At 40.1% G+C, this 27,802-nt stretch overlaps 1 protein-coding gene across 3 annotated transcripts in view; it reads right to left on the bottom strand.

Moving 5' to 3' along the window:
- Positions 1-27,802, bottom strand: part of si:ch211-26b3.4 (connector enhancer of kinase suppressor of ras 2) — a 112,497-nt gene that overhangs the window by 19,270 nt on the left and 65,425 nt on the right. For 2 of the 3 annotated variants that reach the window (XM_041796866.1, XM_041796867.1), the window contains exons 7-13: positions 25,464-25,523; positions 25,284-25,352; positions 17,254-17,400; positions 10,323-10,450; positions 10,002-10,213; positions 6,872-6,958; positions 5,916-6,124 (exon numbers count right to left, since the gene is read on the bottom strand). In XM_041796866.1, the coding sequence (XP_041652800.1) occupies positions 5,916-6,124; positions 6,872-6,958; positions 10,002-10,213; positions 10,323-10,450; positions 17,254-17,400; positions 25,284-25,352; positions 25,464-25,523 (912 nt within the window). The remainder of the gene's footprint in view (positions 1-5,915; positions 6,125-6,871; positions 6,959-10,001; positions 10,214-10,322; positions 10,451-17,253; positions 17,401-25,283; positions 25,353-25,463; positions 25,524-27,802) is intronic. The other variant, XM_041796868.1, reaches the window with a different exon arrangement.

Here is a 27,802-nt window from a genome sequence, read left to right as displayed (position 1 = left end):
TTTTTTTTGCCCAAGGCATACCTAAGAACAAGCCAGAATCTCATGGCACACCATATTCATATCCAAGCAAAAGAGCCTTTTTAGCATACGTTACAGTATCTATAATAGTTGTATGGTTGTAGTAATGACACATGATTAATTGATTCCCAAGGCACACCTAGACTTGCCTCTAGGCACGCCAGTGTGCCTCGGCACAACACTTGGGTGAGATCTGGACGAGACATTGAGGTTTTTACTGATTTGAATAGTGTCTCAGCTGCTGTAAGAGTCCAAAGTGAAAAAAGTACAAGATCTCAATTCTTCTACAGTTCTCGTAGGTAGTGTCATTTTGAAGAAACTTGATAATAATGATAATAAAATAAAATGCTGGTATCACAGCTCCACACAGAAGTCAATAGCAACCTAAACTGGTCTTGGCCGAATTCTGAATTGCCCAAGAACAAAAAAAAAACCCAAAAAAGTTCCTGGCTATGTGGGGATCTTTCTGTGTGGGGTTTGCTTGTTCTCTATGTGCAGACCTGAGTTCTCTGGGAAAAATGTGGTAAGAAAAGGAGCACAAGAAACAGGGATTAGCTTGGCCTTCATAGGATTGTCAAACAAAGCAGATTCAAGAACTTAGGGGAGCTTCACAAGGAGTGGACTGAGGTGGGAGTCAGTGGATCAAGAGCCACCGTTCAGACGGGTCCAGGAAATGGACTACGAGCGTCGTGTTCTTAGTGTTAAGAAACTCCTGAACCACAGACTTTATAAGATTCTCATCAGGAGGGAAAGAACTGGACTGTTGCTCAGTGGTCCAAAGTCCTTTCTAAGATGAAAATACATTTTACCCTTTATATGGAAATCAAGGTTCAAGGGTCTGGAGGAACATCAGAGAGGCACAGAATCCAGGGTGCTTGAAGTCCAGTGTTTCCAGTTTCCACAGTCAGTGATGGTTTGAGGTGCCATGTAATCTGCTGCTGTTGGTCCACTGCTTTATCAAATCTAGTCAACACTGTCAGTCGTCTACCAGGAGGTTTTAGAGACCTTCATGCTTCCATCTGAGAAGCTTCATGGAGATACCAATTTCCTTTTCCAGCAGGACTTGGCAAAACTACCAGAAACTAGTTCGCTGACCCTGGTATTACTGTGCTTGACTGGCCAGCCAACTGGTCTGACCTGATCCCCATCGAGAATCTCTAGGAAAATGTGAGACACTAGACCCAACAATACTGACAAGCTGAAGGCTGCTATCAGAGCCTCCTGGGCTTCATAACACCCCAGCAGTGCCACGGACTGATTGGCTTCATGCCATGTTGCATAGATGTAATTTGTGCAAAAGGAGCTCCAATCAATTACTGAGTGCATAAATGAGCATAATTTTCCAGAAGGTCAACCGTTCTGTATTAGAACTTCATTTTTAGACTGTTGTTTCGTAATATTGTAATATTTTGAGATAGTGAAGTTTTGAGCGTTGTAAGGCTTAACACTGTAGGCCTATTTTATTTTGCCTTTCCACCGAGCAAAAGAAAAGCATCAAAAGTATTAGTATCAAAATAATACACAATCGTCATCCCTAATCAGCCCTGAGATTGACTGATGACCTGTCCAGACACCAGCTCCCTGTGATCTCGAATGGTGTAAGCGATATAAATAATATATGCAGGATGCAGTCAAAGGGTCAAGAGTTTCCTGTCCTTAAGACTGTAGCAGCCTGACTTTTGCTCTGTTCAATCACACACAGATCACTTTGATTACACAGCAGATTTAGGGGTTACTTTTATTTAATCTGCTGTGGTGGCAGAAGAACTGCTTAATGTGTGAAGATGACATTAACCAGAACTAAAGTCATTAATCAGGGCACCCATTGTTTCATAACCCATCCATGCTTCGATTAATTCACCGAGACACAACACAAGTAACAGGATGAACCTGAGCCCCCTCAGGTGATTTCAAGGTAACTTGACAGTGTCAGCTGATTAAGGCATGAAACGTTGAAATAATCTAGCTTTTTTAATGTTCTTTTGCTACATTTTATTTGACATAAATGTAATAATGAAAACAAGCAGGTCTCAGGCAGGTCTCTGCTTGTTAGAGTAAAATAGTGGACTTCATATGCCACCGTGTAGATGAGTCACCAGCATGATGAACATACAGCTGAGAGGGTAAGAGGGGGCTGTGTTAGCTTAGCAGTTAGCGCGCTGTGTACGTGTGTCTTTGCGAGCATTGTGTTTTAAGCACAGTCTGTCAGTCGTGCTTGTAATTGGTCTGGCTGATGCTGAGTCATACACCTGCTCACAGGGGTACGTATCTGTATGTGTGTCTATGCGTGTGTGAGTCTGTCCAAAATAAACTCCTATTTAGACTCAGGCGTGTCTGAGGAGATGGGGATAATAGGATGAGTTAGGACAAGTCGTGAGATGGATACCCAGCATACAAATGCACCCCTGTGTGTGTAAATGTGAGTTAGACTGTGTATTCCTTTGTGTGCCTGAAAAGTTAAGAGGGGTGCGTCTCTGTCCTTCTCATTAACTGTGAGTCTAGCAGCCATGCAATGACAGTACGTTTACATGCACCAAGAAAAAGTCAAGTTGTTGGCTTAGTCTGACTAAAAGTGAACTTTTAAATTGCATGTTAGCATGCCAGTGTGACTGAAAAACAAGTTATTTAAGTCAGATTAACATGCCTTCATAAGTTAGATGGAGACAGATTTCCTCTTGCTAGTATACACCTCAGTCAGACCCAAACTGAACTTGGCGATCTGAGCATGCTCAGTGTTTCCAGTTTCCAGACTTCTACCAAGAAGTGGATGAGTATAAAGACATATATCCAGTTTATCGCTTGCTAACTTTTTAACAAGATCAACTGCAAAAGGTCCATAGTAACTAGCTGAAGGGGGGCATATCAAAACCTATCATAGTAGAGGCAGACATGCTCCCATCAAAAAATGAATTCTCCTGCTGTATATGTATCCTGGGACAAGGACAGCAGTCCAGCTGAAATGCCTAATAAAATCACAAGTACTGGTACCCTTTAAGGACCACCTGTCAACTGACATGATCTCTGTATTCCGCCAGTAAGGACAGGTTTTTATTTACTTTGGTCCAGCCACATTTGGAGTGATGGGAATTGCGCCTCAAAACAGGTTTTGTCATTTCAATCCTTTCTACTGTCTTAACCTAAGAGTAATTGTCAGTAGAGCTTGGCAACCAACGTCACTGAGCAGGACATTATGGGCTTTGGCAGGCCAACAGTTGTACCAGACTATCCAAATAACAAACACGGGAAGCATCATTGTGGTGTTTATAATAATGCTAAATAATAGGTTAACAGAAAGTGGTATGTACAGAGAAAAGCTACCTGACCCAAAGAGGCTATATTGAAAAGATAAATGTTATTGGAAACTTAGACCCATATGAAGGGACATAAGAAGACTTGCTTCGTGACCTGGACGCCTTGCATCCCCTTTAGTTTCCAGATATTGTTAACTACCTCATATGTGGTCTAAGTGCTTATACTGCTACCCAGTTTCAAAGTTTTAACTCTCTGGAATCCCAGGTACAGTTTACCAATGGTTTGACAATGTGAGGACCAGAGTAAATTATAGACAACAATGCATCATCTATACATAAATTCCTATAACCAATTACATTCAGGATTGTACAGTAAATGCATCTGTAATGCAGTCTTACTCATATGATCAATATATATTCAATTGACTGTGATTAATCAATCAAAAAACCTGTAATCAATTAGATAATTTTATCTGATTTTTGACAACACTTACACATGTACATTGCTTGACAAATTCATTAGACCATCTGTAATATTTGTCTCAAAGACCATCCAGCATTATGAAGTGCTTTAATGCAGAGTCTTTCATTTTCAGTGAGCTCTCCACGTTTTACCATTTTGAACAGGAATGAGGGATTTCAAACTGAATTCACCCAAATTTGATCCTGCTCACTGTGCTTCTCTGAGAAGTCAGAAATGAATCAAGCATAACATTCAACCACTAAAACTCAGTTTTCTGTTCAGGAATGCAAGTAAATAACTATAATTTGACATATTAATCAAGAAATAATAATGTGCTTTGCTATCTTTTTAGTTCTTTCATAATCAGTAAATTTGAAAATTCATGGATAACAATAATAATTATATTTTAGCATTGAAATATCATTTGGGTTAAAGAGCTTCTACATATTGGTGTATTAACCATGGCAGAAACATAAAAAATGATTTTGGTAATTACCAATGCTGTTAATTTAGGGCAGCTGTGGCATGAACCTTACTTTGGCTAGGGTGGTCTAATAAATTTGTTAAGCACTGTACATATAGATTGCAAAATAATCCATGTGAAGATCAAGTGGGCTTTCATGTGCTTTGCACTCTGGAGAGGATTCTAGCAGTTTCTTAAAGCCAAGGAAGGATCCTCCAACGGCCATTTTTGAAGGATAATATCATCGACTGCCATCGGAGGGCTGTTTCAATCTCGAGGATCCTCGAAATTTTTCCCAAGGACTGAGTCCTTCAAACAGATAATTTCAAAGGATGCACATGTGTATCCTCCGCGCAGAGGAATTACTCACAATCCAATGTGCGTTGATTTCCTCCTCTTAAAAAAACAAATAAATAGCTTAATATCAGGTGGAAGCCAGGTCCTAGCACACTCAATACACTTTTACATGTCCGGTTTCCACCGTAAATGTGTTGTCATCATTATTTCATATCATCAAAGTAAAGTAGGATGGGTAAAACTAGCATATAATATGATTATATTATATATATCATATTGTATGATTATATTGAATAATAAATATGAATGAAAAATCACATTATCATTATATATATTATGATTATATTGTGATGTGATAGCTTTTTAGAGGGTACAGGGTAAAACTTGTTGTTAGTATGCCTCCCATTTTGATTTCTGCTGCCGCAGTGACCTTCCTATCACGTAATCACATACACTTGCTCGCCTGTTCCAAATGTCCAAATGTGTGTTAAAGAGTTGCCAGGGAGGACTCTGGCCTTGCCTCCAAGGGTCCAGACTCGGGAGGATCTTTCCCACAGAAGAAGGATCCTGGACTTTGAGAAACAGCTAATGTCTAGTCACCCTGCCATAAGGCCCAGATCAGTGGAGGGCTGCATTGTCTCTCTGGAACTTTGTCCCATTTCCACACAGGATCTCTGCAGCTCAGTCAGAGTGACCATAAGATTCTTGGTCACCCCTCTTACTAAGGCCCTTCTCCTCCATCCGCTCAGTCGGGCTGGGCAACCAGCTCTTGGAGGAGTCCTGGTTGTGCCAAACTTCATCCATTTGAAAATTGTGGAGGCCACTGTGCCCTTGGGAACATTCAGTGCAACTTTTTCGTACCCTTCTCTCTGCGTTGCAACAATCCTGTCTCTGAAATCTGCAGGTAGTTCCTTTGACTGCTTTGAGGTGTCCAATCAACTAGTTTGACCACAAGTGGACACCAATCTAGGTGTAGAAAAATCTCAGCACAGGTCTAGAGAAATGGGAAGTATCTGCACTAAATTTCACATGTTTTGCAAAGGGTCTGAATACTTATGCCAATGTGATAGTTCTGTTTTTATTTTTATAAATTTGCAGAAATTTCTAAAATTCTGTTTCCACTTTGTAATGATGGGGTACTGAGTGTAGATCAATGAGAATAAAGTTGAATTTTTTTTCTACTGCAGCATCAGGCTGCAACATAAGAATAACCAAAAAGCTCATCACTACAATAGTTGCTGTTAGGGACCTAATATGATTCCGTTATCATAATAAACAGCATGCAGTGGAAAAAGTGAAAGTATAGAACTAGTTCATTGGACAATGCAATAGAGTGTTCACAATAGCACAATTTGACTCAACCTCTCATACAGACTCAGAAAACAGGTGTAAGCAGGTATATAAATCACAAATTTATACTTACAGGCAAAGCATCAGGTGGTTGGTCTAGGCGCAGGGTGGAGGACAGCATGGAGGGGCTGATAGGAAAGCTAGGGCTGCTAGGATTGCGACTTTTGCGCCGTGAGCGTCTGGTGGAATCCCTTCGGCTCTCCCTCCCTGGACCCTCCGGCTCTTCTTCTATCACCAAGATCTTATCGTCGCTGAGGTACCGCAGCAGGGAATTATCTGAATCTGGAGGGTTGAGGGGAGGGCAGAAGGAGGGCGCTGTTAGCGGACGGAGGGACTCAACAAACTACTGAGGAGGGAGATAGATACTGTTGCTGAGTTGAGGTAGAATCCCAGAGTAGATACAGATGAGGATAAATAGACCCTCACATACAAAGATCCGCAAGGAAGGACTAAAAATGCTGATCTGAATCCACATCAAGGGACAAACAGCTAATCTGTTTGCAATGATTATGCTGATGTGGAGGTCACAACGGCTAAATCCTGTCAGTCACAGAAAGTTTTATTCCCCTTCAGCCCTGGAGAGAAAATGCTTTGCACATGATTTCTCTATTATTCATTTACTTAAATTTGAAAGTCTGGGAAGTGACTTAGAGAAAAGGAGGAAGCAGGAGAAAGGCAGACACCCGACAGTAGTATTGTGCCTTAATGTTATTCATGGACTTTCTGATGGTAGAGTGGAGGAACATCAGCTGAATACAGATCAAGTCCCGGCGCAAAACGTTGAAGCTGGTTACAGGTCACAAAGAAATACCCTCATTTCCAGAGCAGCTGTATAAATGCAGTTTCCTTGCATTTATGTTTACTTGTCGCTCTGTCAGATACATACCTGACAGATATGTATCTTCACAAAACCACAGCACCATGGATAACCAGAGGATGAGCTGAAATGTGTTGAGCAGAGTATGGAGCGAAGCAAAGAACCGGTCTGACCTGGGATTTTTCAGTGTACGTGTGTTTGTGTGTGTGTACCTCGGCTCCCTCTCTTGCCCATGCTGGGTTCCTTGGGCTCTGCCATCCAGTTATATTCAGGGGGCATGGAAACGGGCCTGAGATCACCTGGAACAACCAATCAGCAATCAGAGAGTCTGCTAGGGGGGGAGGGGAGTGGGGGGGTGTCGCGGAAAGGCGTTGACTGAGAGACAGCGTGGGAGACAGCTGGAAGGGAGGACAGGTGAGACAAAGTGTGTGCAGGTGAGGGGGGAGGAGCTGGAGACTCGCAAGGGGCTGCTGTGAAATGCGAGGCAAGGGTAACACGGTCTAATTTATCAGCCTGTGTAGTTTTCTATTCTCAGGTAGCAAACAAAAATACCTGGACCAAGCGTGACCACAGCATCTGTAGGTGAAGATATGTAAACGCCTCTATGCATGTCAATGTCCTTATGACTGTGTTAAATGTGGCTGTGCAATTCTCTGGTCATATGCTACCTTAACCTGACATAGCAACATAAAACTCTCTTTTCTCAGTGAAAGTAAATCACTCTGCTTCTCTGTCTCATATGCTGGTTTATTACCAGCCAGTAGGGCAGCAAGAGTAGGCCCCTTAACAGGAGCTACTTCCTTACCTAGTGGTCGATGGCATGCCCAAGCTTAGACACAATATGTGACCTGCACAGACATTCATAACTGATCAGTTGTTCTTTTGCTTATACTTAGAGTAATGACATTTAATCATTTTGTAGACATTGCTATATTGAAGTTCCCCAATGCATTACAGGCACATCTATGGTAGAGAAGAGAAAAATCAGTGCTCTCAGTGTTAATCAGTGTAAATGTAGTCATAGAGGCAAAAGACAGCAAGTGAAACTGTGTGGATGTCTAGTGTACCGCTATTTACACCTGGTCTGATCTTCATCATATCCTAATGTCCCAGTGAACATCTGAACACTTTCTTGCTTCATATGCAAAAAACATCGAGTCCCATTCACCTTCAAAAGCCTTTAAAAACTGGAAACAATGGCAACATCTGGTGAACACGGTCTGTGTCTTCAACCCTCTCTGTGTCTGCAGGCTCTAATGCAGGCTCTGTAATCAGCTTCACCCCTGTCATTTTGCCTCTATGACTACATTTACACTGATTTACACTGAGTGTAGCTTCTTCATGATTTTCTCTTCACTACCAGAGCCGTCATGTTTGCAATACAAAGATTTAATGGGCAACTAATGCATAGAAATAGTATGGGCAGTAGCCCAATGACATCACACTACCCAGAGTGCAGTGCAGACTAAAACTATTTAAAACTTTCTCAAAATGCAGATTTCTAGTGAGTTTTTTTGTTCAATATTCATATAATAGATACACATATCTATCTAATAAGGTAAATTTGCCTGATCGTGCAGGATTCCTTTAAAGATGACGATAAACTGCATGGTAACAATAATCACATTTTCAAAAGAAAACAGCTTCCTGTTCTGGCAGATAAAATATGAATTATCCCATATTTTCCTATAAAATAAGCTAAATAAGGCCAATATGTCATGATGGGTGGTAAAAGCAGAAATTAGGCAACCCTTTAAAACAGTAGTGCCTAAAAGATGTGGCATTTTTTCTACTTCTAAGTATACATTTTTCGTACTCCATGCAGTTATGATACAAGTAAGTTAATTCCTTAAGATCTATCTTGTTTTTGGGGATAACTAGGTTAACTTGGGTTAAGTTGGTACTATCACAATAATGTTAAAATAATTCTATCTCTGTAGAAAACAAGCAAAACTGACATGCTATCTCAGGAAACAAAATGTAGTAAAATGTATGCAAGCCCTCTAGAGCTTCAGTCATGATTCAATTTTAATTCTGTTCTCATTATTTCTATGATTTGACTGATTTGAATGGTAAAATCTATTCATATGAAAGCTTTTCAGATGTAGTCTGTTAATAGCTGAAGTTCCTATGGCTTGGAGGAAAAAAGTAAAAAATAATGGGAAAAAAGTTCTGGTTAATAGACCTCTCATTAAAAATTGAATGATACACCAGTCAAGTTTCAACTTTACTGGGAGGGGATATTCGATACCCCTTTACTATGGAGACAGATATACAAATTAACCTACAATTCTGTTATTGATACCAAATCTCAGTATTTTAAATGAAAATTATATACAAATTCTTGCCCTCAAGAAAAATGCTTTTCCTATAGGGTCTAGAAAAGGATCAGTATTGCTGCTTCTGTAAAACTGAAATTGAAGACACGATGTATCTTTTTTTGGTTTTGTCCGTGTGTGTTAAGGTTTTGGATGTTTCTGAAAAAATGGCTAGCCTTACATTCCCTACCACCGACAATGAGCTCAAACAACAATATTTGGTAAATCTAAAAGGGGTTGTTCAAGTGTTTTAAATACAGTTATTCTATTGGGTAAGAGATTTATTTTTGAGTTAAAGGAAGAAGAACGCTTGACAGACCCAATTTTTCTTTCCTTTTTGAAACACTATTTTCAGTTAGAGGGCATTATTTGAAATAGTCAGGGAACAATAAGTGAATAAGAAAGAAAATGGAGTACACTAAGGCCATGCTTAGAAGAATAATGACCATGATTATTTTTGTTTTCTGTTTGTATGTTTATACATGTTTATGGTCCTTGTAGTACTTGCATGTGTTTGGGTCTTGTGTGTATTGTTTAACTGGTCTCAATAATAATAGTTAAAATAATAATAATAATAATAATAATAATAATTCTGTTGCATTAGCATGTATCTATGTTCAGTCATGTTGTAGTCCAGCCAGTTTCTCATTGAGGAGGTTGTGGCAGGCTCTATCTATCTTTAATTTTTCCAGTTCATCAGCTGATCACGACCCTTGCTTTGTACATCACAGACCCCTTGAGAATCTCCCAAAAAGGCACAGGATGTCTTGGAAGCTGTCTCGGACAAGGTTGACACAGGTGGTGGGGCAGACAGGGAGCTGGAGACAGTGTTTTTGGACTGACCCTTTGGCATGTGATCAGTGCTTTTCAGGACGTGTGACGCAACATAAAACAACAAAGAGGTGGAGCCATGGAGCGAGTGATGAACACAGAAGGAGAAAAAGGTGAAAAAAAACTTGTGGCTTAAAAACATGCTCTAACTCAAACAAGGCCTTTACTGTGGGAGTGGACCCTTTTATCTTACCATGGGTAGGGGTCTTGTCACGTCTGCGAACCCCTGTGTTGCGGCCCCTGTCATAGTCAGGACCCGGGGGTCCGTCTCCCTCCAGCAGGGAGAAGAACTGACCGCTGTCCTGGTCCAGGTAGTAGCTGACGGCCTCTGAGCCTTTGGAGCCAGACTGTGAGCTCACGCTGTAGCGGCTGATGTCGTCACATGACATCAGACCCATCTCCTCCCTGCAGGGAACAGAGCTGTCATCATCTCTGTCGACAGCGCCATCATCACTCGATCATAATAATCAGCGTAATCACCATCATCAAACATCTGTGTGAGGATTTGTCTGACCTGGTGCTGTACAGTCCAGAGACAGGAGAGAGGATGTAGACGTCCTGCATGCTGGGGGCATCCATCTTGGACATCCCGAGAGGTCCACCGGGTGTAGGGGAGGTGCTGGTGGGGCTGGTGGGGACAGGCTGAGGAGAGAGAGAGGAGTGAAGAAAGAGAGAGGAGCTTATTTTAGCATTTTTACTCAGTTTCAATTGAAGAATGGTTAGCGGCTCTTTTTCTGCCTCATAGAAAACAAACAAACACAGTTTATGATGTTACAAGGAAAGAGAACCTTTTATTTGTGATTTCTTTCTTGTACTCGTTTAAACGCTGAATCACAAACAAGACTTGTTTCCACAGAGCTGCTGTTGTCTTTTTTTGTATCTGTCTGACTGTGCAGCATCTCCCACGTTCAATCGTTTCACTATTCCGTCATTTTGTCTCAACTCTCTTCACTCACACAGGGCTCTCCATGTCTGTTCCCATGACAACCTCTCCTCTTCTCGCTCTTCCTCTATCCTCACCCTGCTCCCCTCTCGCGGGCTACAGGAGAAGGAGAGGACGAAGGAAAGCTAGCGTGGCTTCCTACCTCGGCTTGACTCAAGGACACGCAGTTTCATTTGTCAACAAGTCCTCTGTGAAGACAGGATGCCTCGCCTCCATCTGATGTTGTGAATTATGTTTGTTTTCAGTTGGAACAGCTGGGTTGACAAATGGAAATAGTGCCAAGAGATTGCTCCCAGTAGAAGAGCTTTTCAGATTTTGAAAAATGGGATGTTTAACTGTATGTCTGAGGTGGAAGCTCCATTTTAAAGAGGAGATGTGGACAGGATGGATAAACAGAGACAAAGCCTGAGTGATGGTGAAGCGGGCGATGTTCTCATTAAGGAAGCCCGGTGTTTCATCATTTCATCAGCAGTGCATTAGGCAAATTCATTTCATTTTCCAAACTTTCCATCCTCACCACCCTCCCCAAACCGTCTCCATCTTCATCTCTTCCGCTCTCTCACAGTTGTCCCCTTTTGAAGGCGGCTTACAGTAAGACAGCCTCACAATAAATAATGAAGAGAAAGAGAGGGACATGAGAGAAAGAAGGGAGAGCGAAGGAAATAGGACAAAGAGAGAGAGCAGAGGAGAGAGAGTGAGGTGGGGGAGCTGTGCAGCGCCGTGACTGGAGCTGAGAGTGAAAACAGTAATTTAGTGATTACAGCCCACTGCTGCCTGCATGGAAAAGAGGGGAGGGGGTGCTTAAGCAGAGAGAGAAGAGACCACCGCAGCAGGCGAAAATCTAGTCTGTTAAAACAGCACTTAAACCATTTGACCCCTGCTGCGCCCACTCCAAAGTAGCATCGCCTAAACCCTACCCACACAAGTGTGCCTCATCCCATACATTTGCGATGACTCTGTACAAACACTTGAATATGCTTAACATAAAATTCAACCCTATAAAGGACCAAAAGCTTACAAAACTGCATGAATAAAAATGGGTCTAAAAATGGACAAGGTTAGCATGAATAAAATACAAAATCTTGCATCCATTAATGATATTTTTTGTTGAGCTGTAATCATTCTGACAGCAGTCACTTTTACTCAAGATAGAAGGAAAAACACAGGTGTGTTAAATAACACAACTTTGCAGTTTTACAGTGCCCATAAAAGTATTCACCCCCTTGGATGTTTTAATTGATTTATAAATCTATCATGGTCAATACAATTTGGCTTTTTTTGACAAAAAAAATGACAAAAACCCTCTTTAATTTCAAAGTGAAAATGTTGTTGAATAAGTGATTGCAAAATATTCACCCCCTTTATAGTGACTGACCTAATACAACAAAGGTCCAGCCAATTGGGGCTGGTTGTCTCAAAATTAATGAAATGGAGATGTCTGGAAGGTCCACTCACTGGTTAATCAGTATTCCTGGCTACCATTACATCTTGAAGAAAAAAGAACACTCCAAGCAACTCCGTGACAAGGTTATTCAAGTATTATTTAGAGGATGTATACAAAAAACTGAACATCCCCGAGAGTCCAGTTAAATCCATCATCCAGCGTGGTGAATGTGTAGGTCACAACTTGTCCACGAGAGCGTTTTGGAGTTGTTGGATTGTGTATTTGATGAGTTTGATGAGGGAAAGCAAAAATTCCATCTGCTAACATAGCGTTCGCAGTGCAGCTGGTTTAACGGTCTCCCCAGATCTACAACTTGCACCAACAACTAAAGGAAATGAACCTATTACTAAGACTATAGTAGTTATAGCAATGGGTGAAATGTTGAAGTATCCCTTTAAACTACACTTTGAATGTCTTAAATATTTTACAGTATGACACAGTGTTAATTTTGGCAGCTATTTTTAATTTCAGTCTTAGTCTCAGTCTTTAGAAGAAATGTCTATTAGCTTTAGTCCCATTTTAGTCATTTCTGCCCTTTATAGTTTTAGTCTAGTTTTAGTCGACAAAAACTCAAGATATTTGGTCCAAAGAAATCCTCACATCTTAGTCTTTACTTGTAGTATTAATTTTCTTGCCTAAATCTGGTACTAAATCATGGTAGTGTGTTCTCTGCACTCTGCTAAACCTGGGGTCCCTTCTTTCTTCAGCTGAAAGGCAGAATAGCTACAGCTGCATTGTTTTTTAACAGATTTACCACCAGTAGAGAAATATCATGGATTTTGAATGTCCGACGAAAACTACACTACGTTTTAGTCTAGTTTTAGTCATCTTGACGAAAACTAAACTTACTTTTTGTCAGTTCTAGTCATCACAGATCTATTTTTGTTTGTCTTAGTCTAGTTTTTGTTGTGAAAAAAAAAGGCTGATGACAAATAGTTTTAGTCATAGTTTTAGTCAATGAAATTAACACTGGTATGACAGAGCTGCAGCAACTCTTAAAGATCTGTGGTAATGTGAGTCTCCTCTGGCAAGAATAAAGCAGAAACAACCTCATAGAAAGACAATGCCTACTGATGAAGAATGTGCACTTTGCATCCTTTAAGAACAGCTAAAGTCACGGCAGGAACACTAACTCAGCATATAACTTCACTCATGGTGCAAATGTGTCTCACATTGAAAACAATCCACCAGAAACATGACCAGAAAAGCCCAGCAGCTGTTTTGGGATGTGATGTGGAGTCATTCTCCCTCTATATGCTACTGTTAGTCAACAGAGTATTGTACTTAAGTTACTCTGATTTTACCTTACATATTTTTGTTTGATAAAGAGTGATTTTTGGATTTCTTTTGTCAAAACAGCCAAATTATATTGACCATGATTGATTCATAAAATCAATAAAAGGGTGAAACATCCAAACAGGTAGATATATTTTATAGGCACTGTAATGTTGTTACTGCCATATTGAATAATGTTTTCACACAGTATTTTTTCCTTATATTCTGCAGGCCTTAATCCAATCCATTACAGCAGAAATAACAGAAAAATCCAGGCATACGGTGTGAGACGTCAGGAGTTATAACCCCTCACCCATTCAGCAGGCACGTTAATAATGCATACCATTGCTTAAAATAGCACACATTTTCAAAGAGCAATTATTTATGTATCTAAACATATAACAGATTTATGAAAGTGAGGTCACAGACTACACGTGTGACTGGTGAAGCGACCTGTGATGTGGAAATCGTCTTTAGGCACACGTAAAACGAGCCTCTGCACAAACACTGGAGCAGCACAGCAAACCTGCATGCATGCATAATGTAGCATCACGGTATTTCTCCATATATTTGTCAAAATCTGTGCTAGAGTCCTTGTTTGCATGGTCATTTAATTTCTTTAACATCCTGGAAAACAGACACGTGTGACAATAGGAAACAGAGGGAGATATGTTTTGTTATTTAGAGGCATTAAAGAGGCTGCCATGGAGGGATTTGGTGCTGGATTCTCAGGATCATTTCTGAGATAAATTGTTGCCTTTGTGGATTTAGAAATAATCCAACCATTTGCCACATTTGGATGAAACTTCGCGGACATGCAATTTTATTTACAAGGCTCAGAGGTAAGAGTGCACATGTGTCTGAATGTGTTTGTTCTTTTACTGTGTACATACAGTTTGTCTTCAAGCTCAAGCTTACAGGGTGCAGTGACCCACTTCCTTCACCTCTCAAAGGAGCAACGAGACAGATAACCGGTGCATCCCACTGCATGCATGCAGGCAGAAACACACTGGATTTGAGCTGTGCAAACCTGCAGAGGGCTATGCGAAGAAGTGCAAACACATCTGCCCCAATACACACACAGGCACACATACACACCACAGGCTGTTTAGCAGGATATTTTGGATTCAGTGCATTATCTCCAGTATTTGCTGAGTAGCAGCTCTTGTTTCAGAGCCAGTGGAGCTGCCTGTAGTTGCTTATGAATAATTAAAAGCTCCAGTCTTTCTGAGAGAGAACAAATCTAAAACATTCCTTTCTTCTCTTCTCCCACAGATATCTCTGCGCTCTGATCTCGACGCTCACGGCGCGTTTGTGTCTTCGCAGCCCATCAGGGTAGAATTCCCACAATCCTCTGCTCTTGCACACAGTAAATGCAATAATAAGCTCATGGAAACAACTTAGAGTGCTGATCCAACAAGGCAGCAACCTCATTACAGGCAGAGATGGTAATGAAGTTGCAATAGGCTCTACGGTCGTTACAAATTTAATGGTTTCTAGACGTTTTAAGAAATCATCTTTACCAAACCTTCACCACAAAACAGAGGCCCATGTGAATACTCAGGCACATGTATACAACTATACACTGAGTTTAGAAGCTCACAGATGTGTGGAAACATGACAGTCGCTGCTGCAGAAAGCACTCAGGCAGCATTAGATTAGCCCTCGCCTAACTCCTCGGTCTGCCTCACTCAACTACCACACAAAAATTTCTCAGAGTGAGGGACGAATTCACAAAGCATTTGCCCTTAAGTGAAATTTGTACATCCGCTCTGAGCTTTCCAACAAGCATCCCAACTTTTAGATCTTTATTACTCTTAAAGAAGATGCCCATTAGGGTCACCCTGGTGACCCTGCACGCCAGGATTAAACTTCGGATGGGCTGACGTTATTTTGGCTGGGCCTATTAAACTTCCTCTTGATATAGACAAATTTGATCTGTACGTTCTTAAAGACCATGCTGGAGATGTTTGAAACACTGAGCCTACGATAGAGACAGTTTACAAGTCATATTAATTTATTAACTGGCGCAAGTAAAACATGAACTTTTTATTGCTCAGTGCAAAAATATTATTCTGCCGAGTTTCTGCTATGATAAAAACCCATTAATCAATCATCAGAGGACTCTTCTTTAGCTTCCATGTAGGAAAATTATCCTTCTCATGGAGTAAGATGAATTATTTGTCTATTGATCGCAAAAGTGAGAATGTGAGAGAGAGAGGGTCAGCAGCTATGTTTACATGGACCACTTGTAATCAGTATAAATGCTTAATCTGAATAAAAATGCTACATAGAAATAATTCTGAATAATATACTCCGATCTGGCTCATTCGGAAAGAAATGTCATTCCAATCAGGAGGGGTGGTTTATGCCAACCATGGTTCAGATAAGCGTCCATGAAAACACTCAATGTGATCGGCTCTTCCTGTGTGGTGTGATTTTTTTTTTACTGTGCATTTCTGCCTCAAGTCACACGTTATCTTTCTGCTTCGTTTTTTTTTCCCCAAAATGAACAGGAGTTCTCTCAGGAAATTTAGAACATCCAAGAATTAATTCCCTGAGTTATGGAGAATATTTGTCTAACAATTTTGGAGGAAGATGACTAAACATTTGGCTCAAACACAAAGATTGGACAAGGACACGTCTTAGTCAAAGTGCCCTCTAAATCTAAGACCTCTCACTGGTAAGATTAAGACTTTTTAAGACTTTTTATGGCCTTTAATTTCAAATGTGCAATGTAAGACTATTTACGGCCGTCAAGGATCTGCAGGAATCCGGATTACCTCCTGTCTTTCCTGTTTTTTTCTGTTTTTGTTGTGTCATTAAGAAACTTGTGAAAATCTCACCTGACTCTCAGCAGGTACAGTCAGTCACTGTGGATGAGATCAATGAAGGAAAAGAGGTGACAAAACCTTGAGAGGTTTTCTGACTTTTACCTGCACAGACTTGAGTCTCTCTCCTTCACATGTTGCTCTCTCTCCATCCCTCATGGATCATCTGATCAGATGAGAAATGTGTGCGCACAAGCACACTTGTGCCAGTTTCACAAGCATCGGCAGCATAGTATGGCCTCATATGATTGGTTTTAATTTCCACCTAATAGCTGCATGATTGTTAGTTTGCATGTTTTAAAGGGGGAAGCTGTATTTTAGGTTAAGCATTCAGTGGCTATAATATAAAAGTACAAGCAAGGAAAGTCTATCATCTCCCAAACTTTCAGGGTGGCCCAGGCCCATAAGGCCCACCTTTAACACTGTGGCTGCTGGACAGTTCTTTAAAATGATTGTGCCATATTACACCACTGACTCATTCATTCAGCTATGAGTCCAAAAATGCATCCTTTAGTAAGCACAAGTTCACCTCAGGTGTGAAGCAGCCAACAAATTTGTGAATGGCTTTGAGCTGTGCCAGCAGTACAGCAGGCTGCAAAATAACTAAGAGCCTTGTAGAAATGCTCAATAGGAGTAGTGATGCAAGGTCAAACACTGAACAAGATCCCTTTGAAACATTTGCTTTTTCAAAAATGCCAGTAGGAGAAAGGAGAGCGTGGGCCGCAGAAGAAACAGAAGTGAGTCAAAGATAGAGCCAGAGCAACAACACATCTTAATGTACACAAAACACTCCAACCTCTAACTGTAAGTACAAGCAGAGTGCACAAGTAGGAAGAGTGCAAAAAGGGTTGAAGAGTGGTCACATTTTGATTTCTTGCTTCATAACCAGTTCAGTTCGGGGAGGGTTGAGTCAAACAGTTTGCTACAAAGCATCCATGTGTTACTGGTTTACCTGCAGGCCCAGGGGTTTCCAGCGGACGTTCCTGAGCAGAGCCGGTGTGGAGCTCAGGGTGTTCTGGGGCCTTTTCTTCAGAGTGAGGATGACTCCACATGGGTCCTCTCTCAGAGCGTTGACCAGGTTCTTCAGCTGCCAGCCCACCTGAGAAGCACACACACCGGGCTACCAAACTGACACCACCACACACAAGGCCATACATGATGGGCATGTCCCCCATCCTCTCGAGGAAAAACCACCAGGCACATTCAGAGAGCTCTAAAACGAATAACCACCACAGACGGGTCATGGTACCCCCTGTCTTAAATGCCACTCACCACTTTAATGCTCCATAGTCCGCCTATCGTTCCTGCCTGCTAACTGTTTATGATTTAAACATGTTTAAAATTAGCTTGCATTTCAAAATAATGTCTATGCTTATACTGACAATGAAAAGCATTTTCACCAGGGTGTTGATTAAATTGATTATTTTATGTTGACTTTTACATTGATTATTTAACATTAGTGTTGGCCTGAAACCAAAACAAAGGCGCAGGAGGCAGCGTTGAAGTCTCACACTATAAAATGCTGAAAATATGCAGAAGTGCATGTACAAAATGACTCACTGAAGTCCAAGAATCCCTGTGACAGCATTTGCACTTTCCATTAGTTCAGGTTTAGTCCCTTCTCAGGATACGCAACAAAGTAAAGGCTAACAATTAAATGAAGAAATTTCAAAGCAAACCGTTCTTTGTTATGCTTTTACTTTGTAATTGTGGCTGTCTTATGCTAAGGGTGGTTTACTTCCTGTTTCAAATAAAAAGTGATTTTATTTAAAAAAAAAAAAATAAGGAACTTCTGTTGGTTAAAAGCATCAACATTAGCTTAATGGCAAAAAAAATCTAGATTTAATAAAGATAACAAAAATAGCTAAAGGGAACATTAAAAATTTGAAATTTTTATATCACATGGTGCAGATCACTCTGGACTTGTCCACTGAGGTACCAGTTTTCGAAGTGAATTTGGACATATAAAAGATCAGTGGTAGACTTATTTTCCATCACTGTGAGCGCTGAAATGCTAGGGTGGGTAGTGCAGCTGCAGCCCCACTATGGTAACTTTATGTGTAAATTTTGAACTTCAATCACAAAATTAACCCTAATATCATAACTAGCATCTGTTTGGTTCTTGTTTATTTTTGTCCTTTTGAGAATAATAAAATATCCACCTTATTCCTAGCCCCCATGGTTCTTTGCGTGAAATATGGGCGCAACTTCCGGTCCGTTCAATCTAAATGGGACTTGCATAGAAACGAGACACTAAATGTGATTATTAGAGCAATTTTGATACCAAAATATGTAAACTTCAACTGCTTTACCTCAAACGGGATAAAATTAGTATTTCTCTGCCCTCTACTAGAGAGTAAAAAGTGATGACATTACCTAAGATAACTCAGAGGAGCATATTTAGCTAACTTTATGAACATCATATTAGTATAGAAAGAGACAATCACGTTTTGTTAAATGAATTTGGACACCACCTTCAGATAAATTTCTAGTTTGTGCGGTTGCTGAAGTTCTTATTTCACCAACTAATCCCTATTAAAATGTGGGAATTATATTGATAAAATTATCCATGAGTCAAGTTGCCAGCTCTTCAGTTTGGTAAATGTCAAGTTTTGTATTAAAAATTAGTGATAAATTGATATTGAAAGAATCACATCCCCGATGCACTTAGACAGTGAACGGCATGTTTAAAACACTGTTGTTAAGGAAATATTTAACTTTGTCACAATTAGTACCATGAATGTACCAACAGGTACTGAGCATTACAGAAAATATTATTTAATACTTTCAGTTCATATTCATTTAACAAAAAATGAAGCAGTATTCATTAGAGCAAATATTTATTTCAGAACAACCACTGTTGACGCTACATCACTTTAGTTAGCCCTTGAAAGAATTGCATTTTGCTATTATTGTTACTGTATGGGAAGTTTGACCCACATTCATAGCTACAGTAGACCCCCACCCCCACCCAGGAATAATGTGGTATCCACCTTATTTACTTACAAACAGCTTACAATACAAACAATGTGAACATGTGATTACAAAAATATATTTATATTTACAAATTTGAAGTGAATTCATATCGAAACGTCTGTTGTTGTTTGTTAGCATCTATCGTTAGCTGCTGTGCTAGAATACATGTGTTCAATGTACTTCCACTTTAGCACCAGAAGTTTCAACCATATTCAGATTCACAGTAGCGGCCCTGGGAATAAGGTGGATAGACAAAATAAATGGTCAAGAAAACAAGCTCATCTTCTGTTAAATACAGGAAATAAAGTAACCTAAATAAAAGTATTTCTCTGAATTTCATGATTCATTCATTCATTAACTTTTTTCCCATATTACATTCTGGACTTTTGCTGTTGTTGCACTCTTTCAATTAATGTTGGAAAAACTTATTCATAAAGTTCCAAATCAATAAACAAAATACCAAAATGATATTTACATGTTAAGAGATTTATTATGTACTGGAAAAGTTTCTCCAATCCATAATAAGCCCTAATAAAAGTTAACCTTTAATGCCATATTATTTCATGATCCAAATGAAAGCAGTTTAAAAACAGGGGAGATCACCTACATTAATACACTGTTTCAAATGTTTTGTTCTACATTATAATCCTCTGAAACCATACACTTGATGGTTTAGCCAGACTTATCATGAGACCACACATCTTCCTAGAATCTGCTCCCTCATTCATACATGGGGCGGGTCCCCTCCATGCAGTACCAGAGATGGGAGAAAATCACAGAAAACCATTTTTTAGCTCTACTTGTTGCCACAATTAGCATCTGAAGTGGGAAATTGCAGTCTAGATTATTTTTAGATGTTGCTAATCCCAAATTTTACACACAGCACCTTTGAAAGAACAACAAGTTGTCACAAAAGAGCCACATGTGGCTCAGGAGCCACGCATCGAGTATCATTAAACTATACTATCATTACTATCATCATTATTATTAATTATATCATTATTAATATTATTAATCATACTATTATTAATATTATTATCATTATGGTCTAGACCTGTCCTCTTTGTAAAGTGTTTTGAGATAACTTTGGATATGAATTGTTGATATGCAAACATTGATGGATTGATTTATTGGTTGATTAATTACCATCAAACCTTTGCTGTCCTACTCTAACTATTAACACTCTGAACTCTTGGTAAATGCTCCAGCTAAACTCCACCACCTTGCAGCACACTGTCCCAGTACCACCAGTCTAAACGGTGTCATACTTAAATATAGCTTAGTCAGTATGTTTAAGCTCTAAAGAGAGAGAGAGGAGGACGGTAGAGGAGTAAGAAAGAAGCTGACTGCAGTGTTTCCTCGTGTTCCGGCCAGCCTGTCTCCAGAGCTCGCAGCACTCGTCAGCCCATTGATTGGCTACACGAGTCTTCAGCTACTAGAAGTGTCCGCAGAGGCCGGCACGCTTACACACTCCCACCAACACACAGACAGAACCGCTCTGACCTTACTCCTGACATAATGATGACCAGCCTGTGTCAGCCTTTTGCAGCATGTTTCCTGTTGTCTTTGGCAAGTTCAGAAGTCTGGGTTCAGTTTTACTGGCGTCTGCCAGTAAAAAAGAGCTGCATGGGAGGAAGTTAATACTCTGCCCTGCTAAGTCCACTAAAACCAAAGGGGCATACAGGGTCACACTAGTATCCAGCAGGACAGCCGTCTTCTACAAATACAGCTAGATAAACAAGCGTTCAACATATTTGAGAGGCAGGGCTCAGTTCAGACAGAAAATCCAATTTTCAAGGTAAGGATTTTTCCCCACTTCAAGTTTCTATTCTATGCTAAGCTATGCTAACCTTTCCAAGCTGTAGATACATTCTGACCTACTTAAGAGAAAGCTGATTGATATGAGGGACACGTTTTTGTGTTTGAAACCTTTTTATCTCACTTTAAGGTCTGTCCATACTGAGGTTACGGTGGGCTCTGTAGTTCATTCAGGGAGCAAATAAGGTGGAATGCACTTGAGGTAATGCAAATCATAAATTCCAGTCACATGACTGCTGCGGGGGCCTAGCAGGGAAAAAGGGCTCAGGACAGTAGCAGAAACCATTGACTGTGGACTTGAGGCACTAGGCATTTTAGTCCTTCATCTCCTTAAAACACATTTACATCAACTAACAACTACAGAAAAACTGAGATATAATAGGAAGACAGTCTATGAAAGAGAGGACAGCAGGAAGCTGTTCTCTCCTGCTTGTGGATCTATGAGAGTGTGGTGGGAATACAGGTACCCGGTATCTGACAACAGATTAGCTTTTTGCAATTCTTGATGAGCAGAAATCTTTATTGATGAATGTTTTCACAGAACTTTCACAGAACTCTCACAAAACTCATGAAAAACTCCTGAAGTTTTGCAGGGGATTACCAAATTTTCCAGTCTGGTTTTATCCAGAATTTCTCTTGACAGCCCCCTGGTAGAATTCCTGAAGCCCAAGTGAGCTGAGAATGCCGCAGGATACCAGCAGAATTCACTGCAAGTGACCCAGAGTGGGTGGTGATTTTTATTCCCTGCAATCTGTGCACAACCGCAGACTGTATGCAGGCAACCAGTGCAGCCTCTGTGCATGTAAATAAACCGCTGTGTTTTCTGTTTACTGCTCTTTCAGTCCTCTGTTGGTAATGTGATGCTGTTGAACTACGCGTAGGGTTGTAATAAAGGAAAACATTCACATTTATGTGTTGTATATCTGACTCAGCTTTATCACCTGCTATTATCTGTGTCATTCTCTTTGTCTCGAGTGTGGACCACGGGCTTCTCGTACAAACAATAAGTAATACTGGCTTTGACGGTTCCAGAACTACCTGTGTGAGCAGGAAATATTCAGTCTGAACTTTTACCAACCACAAAAGGTGTTCCCCAGGTCCCAGTTCTGGACCCTGTTTGTTTACAGTCTATATCAGTGGTGCTAAACTGGTAGGTCGGGACCCAAAAGCAGGTCCAGAAAAAAAAAAAGAGCCAAAAAGTCTTTGAAAAGGTCCTTGGTGAACATGCATCAGTACATTATTTCTTACTATAGGAAAATTTATACATTTGCTCAATATTTCAAGTCATTCATCTCATAATTGCGCAATAACAAACAGCTTTTCCCACTCATTTGAGGTAATTTTGCAAGATTTCTGGAAATTGGCAAAAGTTTACCGGTAATTGTGGGGAAATGCGGTGTGAAATGTCTCCATTTTGTACTGTCTCTCTTCAAGGTCATGTATTTTGTTCCACTCCAGTTCCATACTGCAACATTATTTATTAAAATAAACATTGTTTATTGTTTACATTGAGTTGGTTTGTCTTCTCTGGTACAGAGAAATAAACACCTGTATGACCTTTATTTATAAATCAATTGGATTGGATTGGATGCACACCATCTTATATAACATCTATGCTAAACTGGTCGACTCAACCCTAAACTCGCTCAACTGACTGTCTAATGTTTCATGCCCTGTGGGTTTACTCTGAACAGGGAAAGTCTGTAAAGACGGGGAATCTTTCACAACACATGCTTAAGTCTGACACTCTCATTCTGAGACATTCTGAGTCAATTATTTCAAATTATTTCACTTCAATTTGTGATTGTTTCTCTGGGTAAAGTCTCAAAGAAGTGTAATTGTACTGTTTTAATTCTGTAATTTAACATCATTATAAATGAGGGAAACCTCAATGATACTCCAGATTTCAATAAAGGTTGATGATGATGATGAAACCATACTTTTTGCTTCCTGCCAGACTACTTTAGCTCACACCAGTTAATGTGGCGGTCTTTAATGTGTGAAAGTACGGGTCTTTTACCAAACCAGTCCAGATGAAAGCATCTCAGATCACCTCCAGTCGGAGCTATCGGATCTAAAATCTTAATTGGTACACATTAAGGTGCATCTGGGTATCAAAATACCCAGAAAGGATGATAATGTGTGTAAATGCATGGCATAAGTTTGGTTGTAGTCTCCTGCTATGAGGAAAAGGTGGATTTCAGGTGCAACCCACCTAAAATTATTGAAAAATTTTCAGGAATGCATAAGTGAAAAAGTGTTTTCTCCTGTAGATATTGTTTTGGAGCTGTAATTCAAATCTTGCCTCTAAATTTAAAGCAGTAAGCTGCAACCAGTGCAGAGGAAAGGCTGCCTCTTTAATTGCTTATCAAAATAAGCCAGGCCACATTAAAAAAAACTAGCTTCAGCTCCCAGAGGCTGTATAATTATTCAATGATAAGTGATGGGTACTGAGATTGGAAACAGTGGCAATCTTCTCATCTAACACTCCACTCTGAGAGCCTGTGAGCTAATTTTCTAAATTAAAAAATGTTCAAAAATAAATCAAAGTTTAAAGCATTTATTTTGCAAAATACAGCTAATGTATGAGCCCTAGCATTACACAGAAAATTCGTTTTAAATGCTGAATTGACTGACCTGTGAGTGAACTGTGCTGTGCCTTCATCATGCTAAACTTCCATCCACCACATTGGTGGACAGCAAGGCGTGTATATTACCAGTAAACACAAATCTAACCAGGCCGGTTTTAAAGTGCTCTGTAATGCAAATATGCAGATAACAGAGAGAAACAGGGAAACCTACCAAAAATAATAATAATAGAACATAAACTGCTGCTGAGGTGCTTTTTCAAATCCCCGGGGTCTTCATTATTTTCCCAGATGCTATTACCTCCACATAATTATGTTGCCTCTTCAAACAATCAGTTTGTTTTTGAGCAAATTCCATATTTTACCTCAAAAGAGAATCTGAGCTAAAAACTGCAAGCCCTGTTTTGAAGTGGTTCTCAAACAGAAGCTCATGCATAGACATGAAGGCAGCGCTGTAGCTAAATACGTGGGTTAGGCCTACATGATGATGCTGTAATGTAATAGAATTTGTTCACTCAATACTCACGCTAATCTAATTTTTGAATATGGACTCTGGCTGGATAAACTTATCAGCTGAGATGTTGACAGAGAGTTTGATGGTCAACTGTATCCATCTTCCTTCCTCAGCTGCTTGATTTAGCCCCCACTTCTTCTTTCATCAGCTTCCTCTCCTCCCTAAATCCCTCTTTGCTTCCTCCTCCCTGCTCTCCCAGCTCTGCGACTTCCCAGCATCCCCTGATTATTTCAACCCCGTCACACACACACACACACCTCTGTCTCCCCCCTGCTTATCTCCTCCCCCAGGGTGAGGGATCAGAGTGGTGAGGGTCTAGCTGTGGGAGTAATGAGGGGTTGGAGCTGTGAGCCTGGCGGGGTACGATCTGCACTGTCACCTCGAGGAGAGAGAAGGGGAAAGATAACACGCGGATCCCTCATGCATCAATCAACGCTGCTCCCAAGCGCCTGCATGTACGCTTTCACATGAACGGCACCTATCAAGACAAACGAGGAAATACTTATAGGGAGAAAAAAGCCTGTAAAAGACATCTACAAACAGATGAAACCTTTTTTCTCCCCCCTTTGGAAATCTCAAATAAAGCTGGAACAAATCGTTTGTGTCAGAGCTGAAAGAACAGCGCACTCAATCACTTTCTCTCACAAGGCACTGCTCTGTTTAAAATGGCTGCCCGTTTTGGCGCTTCTCTCTGATGCGATGAGTTGAAGGCAGAAATACAACTTATTCAAGTCGGAAAGTGGAACATGAGTTCACATCTCAAGTCAGGCGCCTCCTTCAGGGCTTTAACTCCGACAATGGGAACCAATTCCAGAAAAGTGTTAGCTGACAATCACACCGGACTGAACAAAGGTCTTGTAACTACTGTTCTATAATCTGCTCCCGAAGCAGGTCTAATTAGCCTAGATAGCGACACAGGCACAGGACAGGAAGCACCATGGCGGCAGTGGTGGTGGTGGTGGTAGCAGACATCATGTACCTTGACATTTCCTCAACACAGCACAGAATGGAGCACAAAAGGCAGTTTGCTGTATGCATTTACAGTGGAAACACATGGACGGTGCGTTTGGATGCCGTCAGACTCACCACTGTCTGATGGTTGACTTGGATCACCTCATCCCCTGCATGGATCTTCTTACACTGGTCTGCTGGAGACTGCAGAGGCAAAAACAGCAGAAGAAGGGGACATTAAGAGTGCATTTTGAGATTAATTTAGGGTGTGGGTGTCGGATTTCAAGCTTCTGACTGAATGAAACAAAAACTCACATTCTCTGTGGTTCCTGTGATGACATGGAGTCCATCATATGTCGATTTGATATACATCCCCTGAAACATGAGAACAAACAGAATTCAGTATGACACTGAAAATAGAGGACAAACACAATGAAACTTGATTTTGATGTTTCTGGGCCAGACTGTGACTTTGTGTAATCCTCCAAGGAGAAATTCAATTCCTACATTCTGTTATTGAATTTGTTAGGGTTATTAAAACTTTTGATACTTTCTCAGCTAAAATATAATAAAATAACATTACGTTTATTTTGGATAGTACTGAAAGTATAAATGTTTTGAGAGTTAAATGAATTTACTGTCAAATTTTAAACCCAAAGCAACTGCAGGCTGAGAGAAACAGAGAACAGCGGTCAGTGATCGAGTTTCATTAAAGACATGGGTCAATGACATGTACATATTTTCCTTTCTGAATCTAATATTTCCTTTAGAATAAAAATATCTCATAGCATAAATCCATTTGTTCTACTTTGTTTGAAAACATTTTCTATATATTTGAATAATATAATTAACTTAATATTTTGGCATCTCAAACCTTAAAAATGTCAGGCAACCATCTGAGTAAACAAACTTTACCCTTTTAAAAATGGCATTTTAATTCTGAGAAATTCAATCTAGAATACTTTGGCATAACTTTATTGCTGAAATCTGTGAAATAAACACATTTTATTAAAATGTATCATTTTAAAACTAGTAAGATCATCAAAAACCTTTTGACTCAGAATTTGCAAGTCCTTCAAGGGTAATCGTAATCATGGGGCTTTTATTTTGAAATGAAGTGATAAAAACAGATTGTAGCAGAATTTACCATCCTTTTAACCATGGGTGGAAGTAACATTACATTTACTCAAGATACTGTAACTGAGTAGCTTTTTGTGTACTTGTACTTTTTAAAGTACTTTGTAAAGTCACTACTTTTACTTTTACTCAAGTATATTTATATTCTTATTGCTTCCTCCATTGAGTGACTACATTAGGAAGTTAAAAGGTTAATGTTTGCTTAAAGGATCTGTGGTTTTATGTAACATTTTTTGGCTAAATATCCCCAAAAGTTAACTTTTTTCTCATCAATGGCGCCGTTGTAGCTCTGTGACCCACTGACCTCTCGGTGACCCTTTGCTCTAGCTGCAGGATGAGACGTAATGTTGATATCGTGATGATTTATGATCGGGAGTCTGTGCATTGTGTTGTATTTTGAAATAAAGGGAAATCCTACGCCTGTGACCTCCTCTTCTGGAGCTTTCTGATTGACGGGTATTGACGTGGTTTGGCAGCGGCTGGCGCTGAAAGTAGGCCTACAGCATATCTCGAATGTGTTGGTCCAGGAACGCGCTGCTGCCGGTCTAGAGCGCTGGCTGTGGAACTGCTCTGATAGACTAGAGAGGGAGCGATGTGCTCCGCAGTACAATTCGCCGGTGGTTCGCGGCGCTGTCGCTTTATGTGGAAATTGGAGGTAAGACTAACAAAAATAGATCTGTGATGGCTAAAACTTACAGAAACTAAGTTTAGTTTTCGTCAAGATGACTAAAACTTGACTAAAATGTAATCTAGTTTTCATCAGACCTTCAGAATCCGTGATATTTCTCTACTGTGGGTAAATCTGTCAAAAAATAATGCAGCTGTAGCTATTCTGCCTCTCAGCTAAGAGCAGGGACCCCAGGTTTAGCAGGGTGCAGAGAACACACTACCATGATATGGTACCAGATTAAGGCAAGAAAACAAATGCTTGGACTAAAAGTAAAGACTAAAATGTGACGACTTTTACTAAAACTAAAAGGATAGAAATGACTAAAATGTTAGTAAACTAAAATGCATTTCATTTAAAGACTAAAACTAAGACTAAAATTAAAAATAGCTACCAAAATTAATACTGCGGAGCACTGAGCAACATCACACCCCCTCCCCTCCTGCTTTTCTGTTATCACATCTCATTGGTTAAAAGTGGTACCCAGAAACACATGCACCTATGCATACACGTCAAGTCAACCACAGCACTTATATCAATGAGGAAGTGTCTTTAAATTGTCGGCTGTGGCAGAACAGTTTGCAACCGACTCATCTCTAGTGGGGATCACAAGTAGCTACACAGTAGTCAATACTCTGAGTAAACTTTAAATGACTAACTTTTTACTTTTACTTGAGTAGATCTCTGGAGCAGTACTTTGACTTCTACTTCAGTAAATTTTATTTAAAGTAACTTTACTTCTACTTGAGTGATTTACACTGTCAGAGCTAATACCAACACTTTAACAGTGTCTCTATGGGTCCACATCACAGTTTCTTGATTTGACTCTTTTTGGAGAGTTGGTACTTTG

The sequence above is a fragment of the Cheilinus undulatus genome, linkage group 10 (assembly GCF_018320785.1).
Source record: "Cheilinus undulatus linkage group 10, ASM1832078v1, whole genome shotgun sequence".
NCBI lineage: Eukaryota > Metazoa > Chordata > Actinopteri > Labriformes > Labridae > Cheilinus > Cheilinus undulatus.
This window is presented reverse-complemented; position numbering and strand designations above follow the sequence as displayed.